The sequence below is a fragment of the Strigops habroptila genome, chromosome 4, assembly GCF_004027225.2.
Source record: "Strigops habroptila isolate Jane chromosome 4, bStrHab1.2.pri, whole genome shotgun sequence".
Lineage (NCBI taxonomy): Eukaryota > Metazoa > Chordata > Aves > Psittaciformes > Psittacidae > Strigops > Strigops habroptila.
The window spans coordinates 20,036,066-20,048,902 of record NC_046358.1 but is presented as its reverse complement, the minus strand read 5'-3'; the positions used below and the strand labels follow the sequence as shown (position 1 = coordinate 20,048,902).

The 12,837-nt window shown below is 49.0% G+C and overlaps 1 protein-coding gene across 1 annotated transcript in view; it reads right to left on the bottom strand.

Annotated features, from left to right (window-relative positions):
• Window positions 1-8,173, bottom strand: part of JAG2 (jagged canonical Notch ligand 2) — a 67,189-nt gene extending 59,016 nt beyond the window's left edge. Inside the window, exons 1-2 of the mRNA XM_030484048.1 lie at window positions 7,841-8,173; window positions 7,261-7,584 (exon numbers count right to left, since the gene is read on the bottom strand). Coding sequence (XP_030339908.1) covers window positions 7,261-7,584; window positions 7,841-8,173 — 657 coding nt within the window. The remainder of the gene's footprint in view (window positions 1-7,260; window positions 7,585-7,840) is intronic.
• Window positions 8,174-12,837: the final 4,664 nt, after the last annotated feature.

Genomic DNA, 12,837 nt, shown 5'->3' with positions numbered 1-12,837 from the left:
TTTCAGGCACACAGTAATTTAAAGCTTCTGCAGATGACTATACGGTGCAATCACAGCTGCTTTATGAACTTAACAGTACTTTCTAAAGGATGTTCACAACATGCATTTCAGAGCCAACACTTGCACAAAGTAACACCTACAGGAAAAACAAGAGAAGATGACAGACTGCACAAAAAGGGCGAGTTCCACTCATCTCACATACACATAATGACTTGATGGCATTTCTCAAAACAGAGGCCAGACAGTCACTGGCCTACAGGGATAGCACAAACAAAAGTAATTTTAAAAGTTAAAAAAATCATCGTTTACCTTGCACATCTGTCTCAAATACAATCCTCCCTATACAAAAGAGACTTTGTAACAACTGATTAACAAGCAGGTTAAAAATGCACTACAACATTTTTGCATCTTTTTACATCCAGAAAACAGTTATTTCACATCATTTATTGTTTGACAGAACCTTAATTTTTTGCAGCTTTTGTGCTGACAAGCAGTGAACTCTAGTAGTAACCCAAAGTGAGCTGTGCTCGTGCAAGGAATACAAGCAGCAGCATCAAACACAGAAAGCAGCTTTTACAACACAAAGCTTCTCAACATCTGCAGCAACAGATTTCCTTGAACTTCAGAGGATCACTCAGAAAGCCTACGATACAGTGGGAAGAGAGCCCAATTAGGCCAAACATCACAAGCCTGATATAAACACAACCAATTATGGTTTTACTCCAACCACCTATGTTAAAGATAAACCTGATTGTTTAAGATTAAAGCTGTAAGTAGTCATGTCTTTAGCAGACCTCTCATGCAGACTTTTTTTTAATATAAAGCATTGTTTGAAACATCTTCAAACAGCCCAAAGACAGTGCTACGAAGCCTCCATCACACTGCGGTGAATTGAACATGCTCTGTTTCTACCTCACCCTCTTCTCCAGCTCACATCTTCTAGTGCAAGAGTAATCCTGACTAATACCTATTCCATTTTCAGTCAAAGATTTAATGCCCACACCAGCTGCGTGGCCAAGAGTGTAGCATTTCACAGATAGGCTGGCTGGAGTACTTTCTGGAATAAAGATTAGAAAGTTGACAAGAGGTGTATAATAAGCATACCGCTCTCAGTGTCTGGGAGGTAAGGTAGCTTGTCTGTGAGTTTTGAGTTCAGCCTCAGTGTTTCTAATAAATAAGCAAGTGTTTATCTAAGGAAGCTTTCAAGGAGTATAAATAGAAGTGTTCTTTACTATCTGACCATCTCTGTGACATTCAAAAAACCCCCAGAACTTTAAGGTATAAAAGCTTAAATCGATAGCAGGATAGTGTCCTCTGAGGCATAGTAATTTCAAAGACATAAGAAATTCTAGATTTAGAGACATCCACGTACGAAAGATTAAGAGTGCAAAGAACATTTCTGCTTAAAATTAGAAGGTAGATTTTCTATAGTTACATGAAACTTAAGCCTTTAGGCTTCCTACTTTGGGCAAGCTGCAAATAGTTGCTGGCACACACTGCATGCCAATAATAAATCCCTTTTTCAAAGTGTGGTTCTGAAGTGCTCACCATTAAGGCCTTGATTCTTTTTTAGAGGTGACACCTGCAGCTGCTAGTGAAATCAGCTAGAGTTGTCACTACCCAGCATCACTGAAGTCAGTCCCTAAAACATCAACCAATTATCTTAAGAAAGAGCGCAACAAAACCTGAAAGCCACTCTTTGCATCTGTATCACTTGAAACTGAAGGGATATCACTTTTATAAGAAACCAGTCCCCCAACCTCAACTTTCCACTCTTGACCAAAAAAGTTTGAAGGCAAACACGGGTGAAAGCATATGATTGCCTGATCTGCTTCCCCAGGACTGATGAAACATGGATCCATGTTTTCTGATCCACAATGTAACTGTCTATGAACAGGCACTGGAATGCGTTAGGAGCTCAAGGACCATAGGTGTTTCGGCATGGCATTTCCACAGAGCCCTAGAGTCTATGGACAAGCCAATCAGGCAGAGTCACAATAAGCAAGCAGCAAGTTCAGGGAAGAACAAACAACAAACTGTTGAAGTATTAAAAAGGAAGCTTTGTGCTATCAGCAGAGCCTTCCACCTGGGGGAAAAAAGTTAGGCTGCTGGCAAGTCAGACATCAAACATTTTTGTAGTTCATGAATATGCGGCTAGCAACTACATCCTTTTTTTCCATGCTGACTTCCTCTGCTAACAGGTGTGATGCATGCACACTAACCCATCGCTATACCAGGTGATTTTTGGTTTAAGGTCTTGCTCTCACTCCCTATACCCTGCCCTCATGTCCTGCTTGGGACTGCATTTGCACACACTTAACTTTTTAAAAGGAAGTTTCAATAGAGCAAATAACTACTTAGAGGTAAAGCTTGCTGTGTATCACTTGAGGATGCTTCATTTGTGAAATTCTGATCTTCTTCATGAGAAAAGTATACCTACTGCTCCTCAGTTACAGCTGTGTACAAGTGCCTTTTTCAGTGCTAACTGGCCAAATGTTAACCTAATTTAAGCATATCTGTCATGACAGGTTGTCATTCAAGCTGACAGGATGCATGCTTACTCTGTCAGGGAGCACACCGTAATCCAGGATATTTTCATTACAAAGCCTCAAGATCCTGATCAGAGAGTAGTGATGGCTGTGTTAAGACAGAAGGTAGACCAACTGTGGATCTACCAGCCAGACAAAAACAGAGAAGAGCATTTCCTACACTCAGGCTATCTAGCTCCCTACCGGCACCACGGGTCCCAGATAACACACTTCAAGGCTAGATGCCTTCCAGAGCCTGACCACCTTTGTTTTTCAAATTAGAAGAACTGAGTTTGATGCAGAATCCTACACTGAAGCAGACATCTGAAAGTGACAAACAAAACATTGTACCCATTAAGTAATAAAAGCTGTAAGGTCAAGTATTCCTGCTCGGATTTTGGCAGGGGAGGGGCTGCTTTCTAAGAAATTCAACATTTATTGCTGCAGCCAAGTTACCCTCTCAACAGCTTTACACGTATTTGATGGTTCACACTCCTGTGTATGTTTTAGATCAAGACTGAACCCTTCCAGGCATTTGGATGAGACTCACATGTGGACTGCATGTGGACAAAACTCACACAGAGCCTGGGTATTACATTTATATACTTCCACACGTTTTTATCTACCTGAGAGCTAACAGTATTTCAAAAGCTTAGAGAAAGGTGCTACAATCATACTTGGAATAGGAAAAACCTAAGATCAGTGACTACAAAAATAATAAATTAGTGCCCACATTCTAGTGGAGAAGGCACCCTTTACCCAAGTAAGTTGCGAGGGCTGCCTGAATCTGTACTACCCTTTCTTCAGACAGGTATACAGAGTCCTAGCTAAGTACCAAGGAAAAAGAAGTGAAATTGCTTCTTTCTGCTACTTATCTCCAAAACCCTGAACTCTGAATTTCACCTGTAGAGTTCAGGGCACACTGATCCCCATATGGACGCTGCCCTGTCACGCTAGAATCTCAGAAAGAGAGGGGCTGAAGGGATATAGTGATACGTACTGTAATACACAATTTCAACATCCACAACTAGTCAGAACAATTCCTCTATATGACTAATTAGCTGAAGTAATGGATGCCATACCAATATTTATGGTGCTGGAAAAGCTGTGAATTCCCTGAGGGAAGGAACAGGGTGGAGGGAAAAACCACACACACACAACTCCATTTCATGGCATCTTGCAAAGGAGTATGAAAAATGGTTCCTCATAACCCATCCAGCAGAATGCCTATAGCTTTAAAACATCATTTTCAGAAGCAACCTTCAATTAAACCCAAATGTAAAATTCTGCCAATAACCTAATTGTTATTAATACTGCTGTGCAATGTACTTGTGAATCTTCAGCCCCGAGCAAACAGCTCCGTTAGAAAAAAAAAAAAAAATAAAATGCTGAAGACTAACAAACATAAACTGTGTAAGTGATCAGAATTGGTTCTTCAGAGCTACTTGAATTCTTTTGTCTTTCTTTGTTTTAAAGTTCCACATAAATTTTAATTGCATCATTTATTTGTTAACAGTCTCAAATGAGCATTAAGCTTCAAGTTTTACAGCAGGAGGCAAAGAAAAAATCTGAGGTAGGTGGGTGAAGAAGACAGCTGTATTGTTCTAGCTGTTCCTCAGCCTCTCCCACTGCCAGATTTCTGTGGATGATGTATCCCAAGGTAGCAATTTTAAGAACTTTTTAGCAATATCCTAAGCTCCTCTTGCAAATCAGAGATCAGACTAATGATATTAAAAAGAGAGAGACAGGAAATAGGAATAAACTGGATAACTGACACTGTATCAAAAAGTAGAAGCCACTAAGCTCTGGCACTGCAGCTTTACAGAAGTGACTTGTCCAAATTTTAGAGTAAAATTTTACTATGTGAAATAATAAAGAGATCAGTATAACAAAACCAAGGCAAAAAACCCCCAGCTTTCAAGACACTACTTTCCTTACAGCTACTGCTAGCTCAAGACACTGCAATACCAAACAGATAAAGAAAACCTCCCTCAAGCAATTTATACATTAATACGTTAGTCTCCATACATGAGGGAGTTGCCATTCAGATGCAGTTCAATAAGCCTGCATACACCAGTGCTGGCTTTCATTACGGTTGGATTTCTCAGTCTCAAAAATCCAATCTAGAACTACCAGCACTAAGGCAAATGCATTTCACAAGCGACGGGCACGATTTCTGATTATCTTTAGTCTTGTCCCTTCCCAGCATATTCAGTAAAGGAACACTAATTTCATTACAGTTGCATAGCAAAAAAAAAGTCATATGAAAAGATTATGCCCATATTGTTGTTTCTTTGCAAATGCGAGTAGAGAGAGAATATTATTTGAGAATAATTTTGAGATTACCCCAGGGAGTTGAAACTCAACCCAGGAACTCCACCTACTTCAAAAACCCCTTGTGTTAAACTAGGATTAAAATTGAGTCTCTCCTTGCAGAGTCTGTATGACTTATCTACAGTTGTGACAAAGATGCCACGTTCCCCAGCATGCAGAGTTCAAGGTGTAACTACAACATAAAGGAGAACACCTTTCCATAAGCGCATCCACAGACTGCAATACAGGGACAGTTTTTAAAAGTACAACTACTCCACAGCTTATTTTTAGAATCAAGGGTAGGCAGGAAGAGTATTCAGTAAACCTTCCAAAAATCAGCTAGCCACCCACTGAACTGCAGCGGCACTATTTAAATAACTTACAGGCTGCTTTGTAATAGCTGCACAAAAAAAACCCCTAAAACAAAACGGTCGAAAGACTGACCAAATACCAAGTCCTTTAAAACGCCGGAGGCAACAATACAAGAAACAGCAGTAGATAGGGCACTGTATGCTAGAGACACCGTGGCAATTTACCTGCAAGAGGTAGGTCAAACAAGCCTTTCTTAGGACTGGATGAGCATAGAACAATATCCGGCAGCTGCAAAGTAAGAATGTGCTTATTCCAGCAGAGAAAAGCCACAGGAGGCTGGGGGTAGGGACCTGCATTGCAAGGATTATCAAACTCTCCTCTTGTTTCAAGTAGCAATACTATAACTGGCAAAATAAAAGTGCGAGTTAAGTTACCTTTACTTCCTCATGTAGATAACATATAAAGCTTGAGGTGCTAATGTTACCAAAATCTCCTACTGAAGAGTTTATGATTTTGTCAAGCCTGAATTAAATGGTCAGTAAAGAGGAGAAAGAATCTTAATTTTCCCTTTGATCTTATAACTTGGAAGCAGAGTTCTAAATACCCTGGTTTTACGGTATTGATTATACCCATTAACAGGAACCTAAGTTTAACTGGCCACAAGACCAACAAAAGCAACAAGAACATAAGCTCCTCTGTGCAGAGAAATTTATTGGTTGTATATTTTTTTAGCCATCTAACTCCAGCAAAACCCCTTCTTTCAAATACCAGCCAGTTCTTAACTTGAAGTGCATGAGCATCAGGTTGGAGGGTCCCTGGCAGCACAGAAAGTTAAGCGATGTACGTGGACTGGTTTCCTTTAGCACAAAATACAAGTGAGCAGTGTTGTCCCTGACCATTCCTAGCGGCAGTCTTCCAAGTAACAAAGATCCCAAGAGCTACACGTCTCGAGAGGTCGGCAAGGGCCGTTTCACGATGGTCACCAGGTGCCAAACGCAACTCGCAGGTACCAGGGCTTCCGACAGTCATCTCCCTCCCGAACGAGGGCACTGCCCCATCCCCATTCCCCGGCGCCTCCCAAACTTGCCAGCTCCCCCCACCGTGGCACACTTGGAAGGGCGGCGCGCAGCAGCTGTAAAACTCGCTGCAGGACCCCACCTGCCTGCGGCCGGGCAGCAAGCCCGGCCCTTCCTCCTGCCCAGCCCGCCCAGCACGGCTCCTCTCCGCACCCAGCGCCCCCGAAAGGCAGGAGAAAGCAGCCCGTCCTTCAAGGGCCGGGACGAGCCTCGGCCCGCAGCCCCTGCGGGTGCGCGCCCTCGGGCAGGCGGCACACGGGGAGGTGGGACTGAGCGGCAAAAAGCCCCAGTACCCCGCGGGGCGGGAGGTGCAGAGAGGAACGGGACAGCGGCAGGGCCGCAGCTCCCGCCGCCGCGGAGCCGAGGCGCGGGCCCGGGCTGTGACAGGACCGGAGCAGGGACCGGGCGCCCGGGGCGGGGGGGATCGCTGCGCGGGACACGCGCCGGGCCCCCGCCCCCTCCGCGCCACCGGCCCAGCCCCGCCCGCGCCCCGGGGGGAGCGGCAGCTCGCGCCCTTCGCGAGCCGCGGCACGCGCCCCGCGCCCGCACCTGCGCCGCCCGGCAACGCCCCCTGCCGGGGGCCGCGCAGAGCCGCGGGGAGCGCCGCCGCCGCCGCGCCTTGGCTGTCGGGACGGTTCCCAGCGTTATTTTTCTTAGAAAACATTGATTTCTCGTAATTTTTCCACGCGCAAGCCGCCGCGAGCCGCACCTGCCGCCTGCGCGGGAACCCGTCATGCGGCCGGCTAGCCCTCAGCCGCTCCCCGGCACCCCCGCGCCGTCCCCAGCAAACCCCCGCCGCCGCGGCCTCTGCGACCCTCCGCGGGGCGAGGGCTGCGCACCCCCAGCGCCCGGCTCCGCCGGCCGTGACCCGCAGCCCCGAGAAGCGGCCGGCCCCGCTCAAGACAGCGCACCGGTGGCTCATCCGGTTTCCTGACGAGGGAGCGGGCAGCGCCGCGGAACCGACGGCGCTGGTGGGGAGGGGGGGGCATAAAACAGGGTCGATAACAAGAGTGCGATCATCAACAACCTACCGGCCACGCAAACTGAAAGGGAATAACAATCCTGCCCGTCTCGGGGGTTCTGCCTTGATAGGAGTACTTGTTGTTGTTCAAATAGAAAATATTTCCACCGAGAACGGGGGTAGATCCGAATCCGTAGTTGCAGGGTCCGACCGGCGTGATCTTGGCCTGATATTCCTTGAGACAGACTTTCACGTAAGTGTCGCACTCGTCCCGGGCGCAGTCCAGGTTCTGGGGGCTTCTCATGCCATCGCAGCATTCCCCATTGAACAACTCGCCGTTTACATTCCGCACTGAGTTAAGCTGCAGCTCGAAATAGCCCGTGGACCGGGACACCTAAAAATAAAAATCAAAGAGGAGACAACCTCATTACTACCGCGGCCGGGGCGGGCAGCGCCAGGAGCGTGGGGCTGCGGCGAGGCTGCAGCCCCCGCAACTTTCGCCGGCTGCGGGTTTAACCCCGCCACGGCGGCACATCTTTATAAAATAAAAATATCACGCATATATAGGACATGCGCAAGGTACAAAGGGACCGGGGCGGAGGGAGACGCGCCGCCCGCGGCCGGGAGCGGAGCCCCCCGCACCCCCCTACCTGCACGCAGGAGCCGAGGAGCAGCGCCAGGCCGAGCGCAGCGGCGCAGGGGGCCCGGCTCCGCCGACCAGCGCCCCGCATGCCTGCTGCTCCGCGCAGCCGCCTCAGAGGAGCCCGCCGAGCCCACCGGCCACGGACCCACGGCCGTTCGCGGCATGGGCGGCGGGGGAGCCGCCCGCAGCGCGCCGGGGGGCGCAGGGCATGGGCTGCCAGCGGGGCCGCCCGGAGCGCTCCACCGCCGCTCCCCTCCCGCGGGCTCCGCTCGCCCTCTGTGCGCCTGGGCTCCGCAGACACCCAACAAGTAGGTGCCGGAGTGACAGCTTCATTACCCATTCGCCGCCGCTGCCGCCGCCTTCATATTAATGAGGGGGACGGCCCGGCCCCGCGGCCGGCGGGTGGGGCCAGCGCCGCTCCCGCCGCGGCTCTTAAAGGGCGGCGGGTGGCAGTAGCACCCCCTTACCCTGCCCCATTCTGCCCTGCCCTGCTGGTAGTGGGGGGTCTGCCAGCCCCAGGCAGGGGGATAGGGCGGGGGAACGTCTGTTGGGCCTGGAGGAAAACAAGTGGGGTGCGCGCACCCGCATGTAGGTGGTGTGTGGGGTGGCGTGAACGCGCTACCGCCGTGGAGGAGCGCGCAGGATGCGCGCACCCACGATGCTAGAGGAGCACCCGTGGGGTATGCGCACCCGTGGCTGCGGAGGAGCGCCCCGGCCGACGGGTAGCACACGGTATGTGCAATCGCAGTGATGGAGCTGCGCAGAGTGCACGTTCATACAGGCATAGAAGAGCATATGTGATGCAATTACACCAGCCAAGAAGTGCTTGGGGTAGGAGTGCCCCAGCTCACGCACCCACAGCTGTGGAGCAGTGCATAGGGTGGGATCACCCGCAGCTGTGGAGCAGTGCACAGGGTGGGATCAGCCACAGCTGTGGAGGAGTAGGATGCACTCTCAGTCATAGAGGACTGTGATGATTGGGAGTGTCTACAGCGGTGTAGGAGCACGGTATATGCAAATGTAGCTGTGGAGGAGAATGTGGCATGGGGTCATTCACAGCCGTGGAAGAGCATGCATGGTGCATGCGCCCATAGCTGTGGAAGAATGTATGGGGTGGGTGCACCTGTAGCTGTGGAGGAACGCAGGGGGTGGGAGCACCCACAGCATCACAGAGGAGTGTATGGGGTGGATGCACCCACAGCTGTGGAGGAGCACACATGGTGCATGCACACATGGCTGTGGAGGCGCGCATGAGGTGCATGCACTCACACTCATGTAGAAGCACAAAGGGTGCATACACCCACAACCATTTAGTTCGCCCGGGATCGCTTATAGAGTGCTCTCAGTGACACGTGCAGCACAGAGAGCAGATGGCCAAGTAGTGGGAGCCTCCAGTGGTGGCTCAAGCAAGTATGAGAGTAACAGAACAGAGATTTCTCCTTTAGTCTAAGCACCGTGTGATTTTGATCCCTGCTGACAGCTATGAAAGCTATACATCCAGACATGCTATGGATACACTATCAAAGCCCAGATCTGCATTTAGGACCTAAGTTTTCCCTATGTTTCTCTCCCTGCCCCCTCTCCCCATTTAACTCTTTAGTACTGATCATTCACCAAAGTGGACACTTGGAGAACAAACAGCTCTGAAATCAAAGGGCTGTCATGTTCCCCTGTGCAGAAAACCTTTCACAGAGCCTCCCCCTGCCTTTTCAGTGCCCCGGCTGCCTCCCGTCTCTCCAGCAGCCAGCCGGCACGCTGCTCCTCCGCTATTCATGGCCAGCGTGCAGCTGCAGCTACTCTCCTAGGCTGACACAGCAGCAGCTGCTATATGTGTGCCAGCTGGCTAGCCGCTCTCCAAAATCCTCTTGTCCGCCCCGCTCCCCTTGCTTTCCTGCTTCCCACCTACAGACCTGCTTCTCCTTCCCCACCCTCGTCTCCCACTTGCTACAATCTGCTCCAGTTTCCTATCTCCCCACTGTCCTGAGCCTACCCCTCTGCTGTTCTGATTCACCTTGCTTGCTCTCTGGGAAGCATCTCTTGCTTTCCCTCTCATCCCTCCTGAGCTCAAACAGGAGCTCTCTGAAGTGGAGCAGTGAATATTGTTTTTAATTATTTTATGTGTCCTGTCTTTGAAACTGTGCCTCCCAACATAACTGCATTCAAGCATTTTTTTGGTTAAGATAACCTCTGGTGTAACCACCTTTAGAAGGCGGCAAAGGGAAAGGAGGGGGAGCTGAGGGAGGGCCACTAGCTTGGTTTGAGGTGTTATTTTAAAGTTGTTATGCTTTGCTAATCAGAAACTCTGTTGGGCTCATCCTCTTGCCCAGCTGCGTGGCTTGCTGGCTTTCAAATGGACAGGCAAATGTTCTTTAGTTTTAAATTACTTTTTCTGATGGTTAAGGGAAGGAGTTTCTTAGACGAAAGCTTTTCTACCTTATTATTTTGCAGTGGATGGTAGCCAAAATATTTTGCAAGACAGGTATTTTGTTTGCATGTAGCATCATAAACAAAACCTCATAATCTACCTTCAGCATTATGCGGTCAATATACCTGGGGAGGATATATTTTTATCACTAAGCTAAGCAAATGTAATACCAAAGAAAGATGATCCAGTAGTTACAGCATATGCTCGGTCTCTACAGAGCCAAGCTCGGTTACCTGCTGTATCACAGAATTTCTTTGTTACCTTGAGCACACTCCATGTTCTTTTCGTGCTTTGGTTTCACCTTGGTAAATATTCTACAATACTCAAAGACTCTGGTGCCATTTTAAAACACCTTTTCTTGCTGTAACCTGACTTCACAGGAGCAGAGAGGGGAGGTGAAGCTATTTCCAGGCATTCTTTCTGCTCAGGGAAGTACTCGTTTTATTCTTCTTAGTGCTGCAGCCCCATTTTGAGCCTGAACTCCTTAGTTCTCTCACTGTGGTTATTATTTCTCAAGTGTCATGGACTTTCACTCTATTCTCCTTTAGGTATGGAAAGTTTTTTCATTTGAGTTACGCACAGATAGAGATGGTTTTCAGGAAATGCAGGAGAAATATTTCTTAACATATGAACTCTGAGCTTTTAAAAAAGGCCGGTGGCCAGATCTGGAGGTGAGTGCTGAGCAAGGCCAGGAAGAGCCAACTCTCATAGCTTGACAGCCTGGATTAGACTGTCTCTGCAGGACCAGCCCAAAAGTGGAACAGTCCAGCCTCCAGCACAGTCCCTGCCTTCCCATGAGGGCTGCCTCCCGCCAGCACTTTAAGGGAGATGAAGTTAAGTCAGATGAAAAGCAAAAGGTCCTGCACAGCCCTAGAGGTGGTGCCTTGGTCACTTCCAACAGGCCGTATAACTCTTGTGTGACCAGGAGTGCAGTGACAGGATTTGCCCCCCTCTTCCTCCAGCGTTTACTGGGCTCTGGACCCCTGCCGCAGGACAGCTTGCAGGACCAGGCTTCCTGGCGCTGAGCACGCACGCGGGAGGCAACTGGCTCCATAACTCATTCCCAATCAGCTGTGCTCTCCAAGGCCTGCTCGAGGTCCCGGCTGCCAAGTGTAATGTGTCTCCTCTTTCACCCACACCTGCAGCCCAGCCTGCTGTCATACAACCCCACGCCTTTCCTGGCCGTCCTGCATGTGGCTGCGCCCCACACCGGCAGCCATTCTTTCCCCACTGGGTGAGCCCAGGACCCTTCCTTCCCTACTGTGGGGTCATCCTCCCCTCAGCTTCCCCAGAGAAGGGTCCGTGTGTATTCATGTTGAGTCGCGGGGCCATCCGTGCAGTCCCACGCAGGCAGGCACCTGCCCGCTGCTCAGGGGAAGATGATATAAAATTGCCTATGCCAAAGGCAAGCTTTGAGGTGCTATTCTTTCACTCCCCACCAAAATAAGGGTTATCAAGATCCCGATTAAAACCCCATAAATATCCTCTCATGGTTGCTCTCTCCCTTTGTCCTGCTGCTGCTCCTTCTCCTTTCTCCAGCAACCACTGCTGATGATAGCAAGTGGGAATCAGGGTTGTGCATAAAAGAGGGGTGGAAATAGGGCTGAGAAAACTCATGCTTGACTTTAGCCACGGTTTGAGCTTGCAGTCAGCAGTTACTCATCCTGCACAAGGGATGTGACCAGAGAACATCGGTCCTTCTGGCAGGGAAGGGATGTGCTCACCGCTAGTCTCAGGCAGGGTGGAGTGCCGGCATGCCACACCTCCTCATTCCCAGCCCTCTGGGCGAGGATTTTTGCTTTTGTACTCTGGCTGTGTGCTTATGTTGGAGTTTATGCCCATATGCAAATCCTTTGCAAGTACGCTCATTAAATCATTTATGTAAAATATCCCTGGAGGATCATAGCAGCTAGGAAAGAGCAGGGTTTAACCATTTGCCTTAAAGACAGCAGAGGTATAGGAATGCCATTTGTCAGTATGTGTATGGATATGGACATATATAAAATTTACCCAGGCCAGAATGTGTCCACTTGGGAAGTCGAAAGGCAAGAAGATCCTTTTGGATGTTGTCCATCTGAAAATTGGCAGGGTAGGAGTTAACCCTCCCTTTCTGGCCAGAAAGGCTACAGCTGCCTGTCCTTAAAGCAAGGCATTGCAGGACAGAACCAGCTGTGAAGAATTAATTTCTCTCCTTCCTCCTTCATGAGAAGCCTTGTGGGCTGGGACTAAGACTATGGATGGAGAAGACTGCTCAGGAAGAGAGCTAGAGGGCAATCAGAGGAGAAAGATTTTTCTTTCTCTCTTCTTTGTGGAGTTTGGCTGGAGCAAGGTATTTTGAGCTTTGCTATAGACTTGGCAGGGTAAAGACCTGTCTTCTCCCTCGACTGTAAGAGTCCTGTTGGATTTGTATGGCTCATGTGATGTCTTTAATTAGTGTGTACATGCAGGTGTGTGCTTTTTGTGGAAGCAAAGCAGACTTGAACTGCAAAGGTGGTGTTTTAAAATATTTTCCAGTATAAGACCTGTGAGCTATTTCTCTTAAGATTGAGCTGCTGGTACACCCCAAGAGATGACCAAGT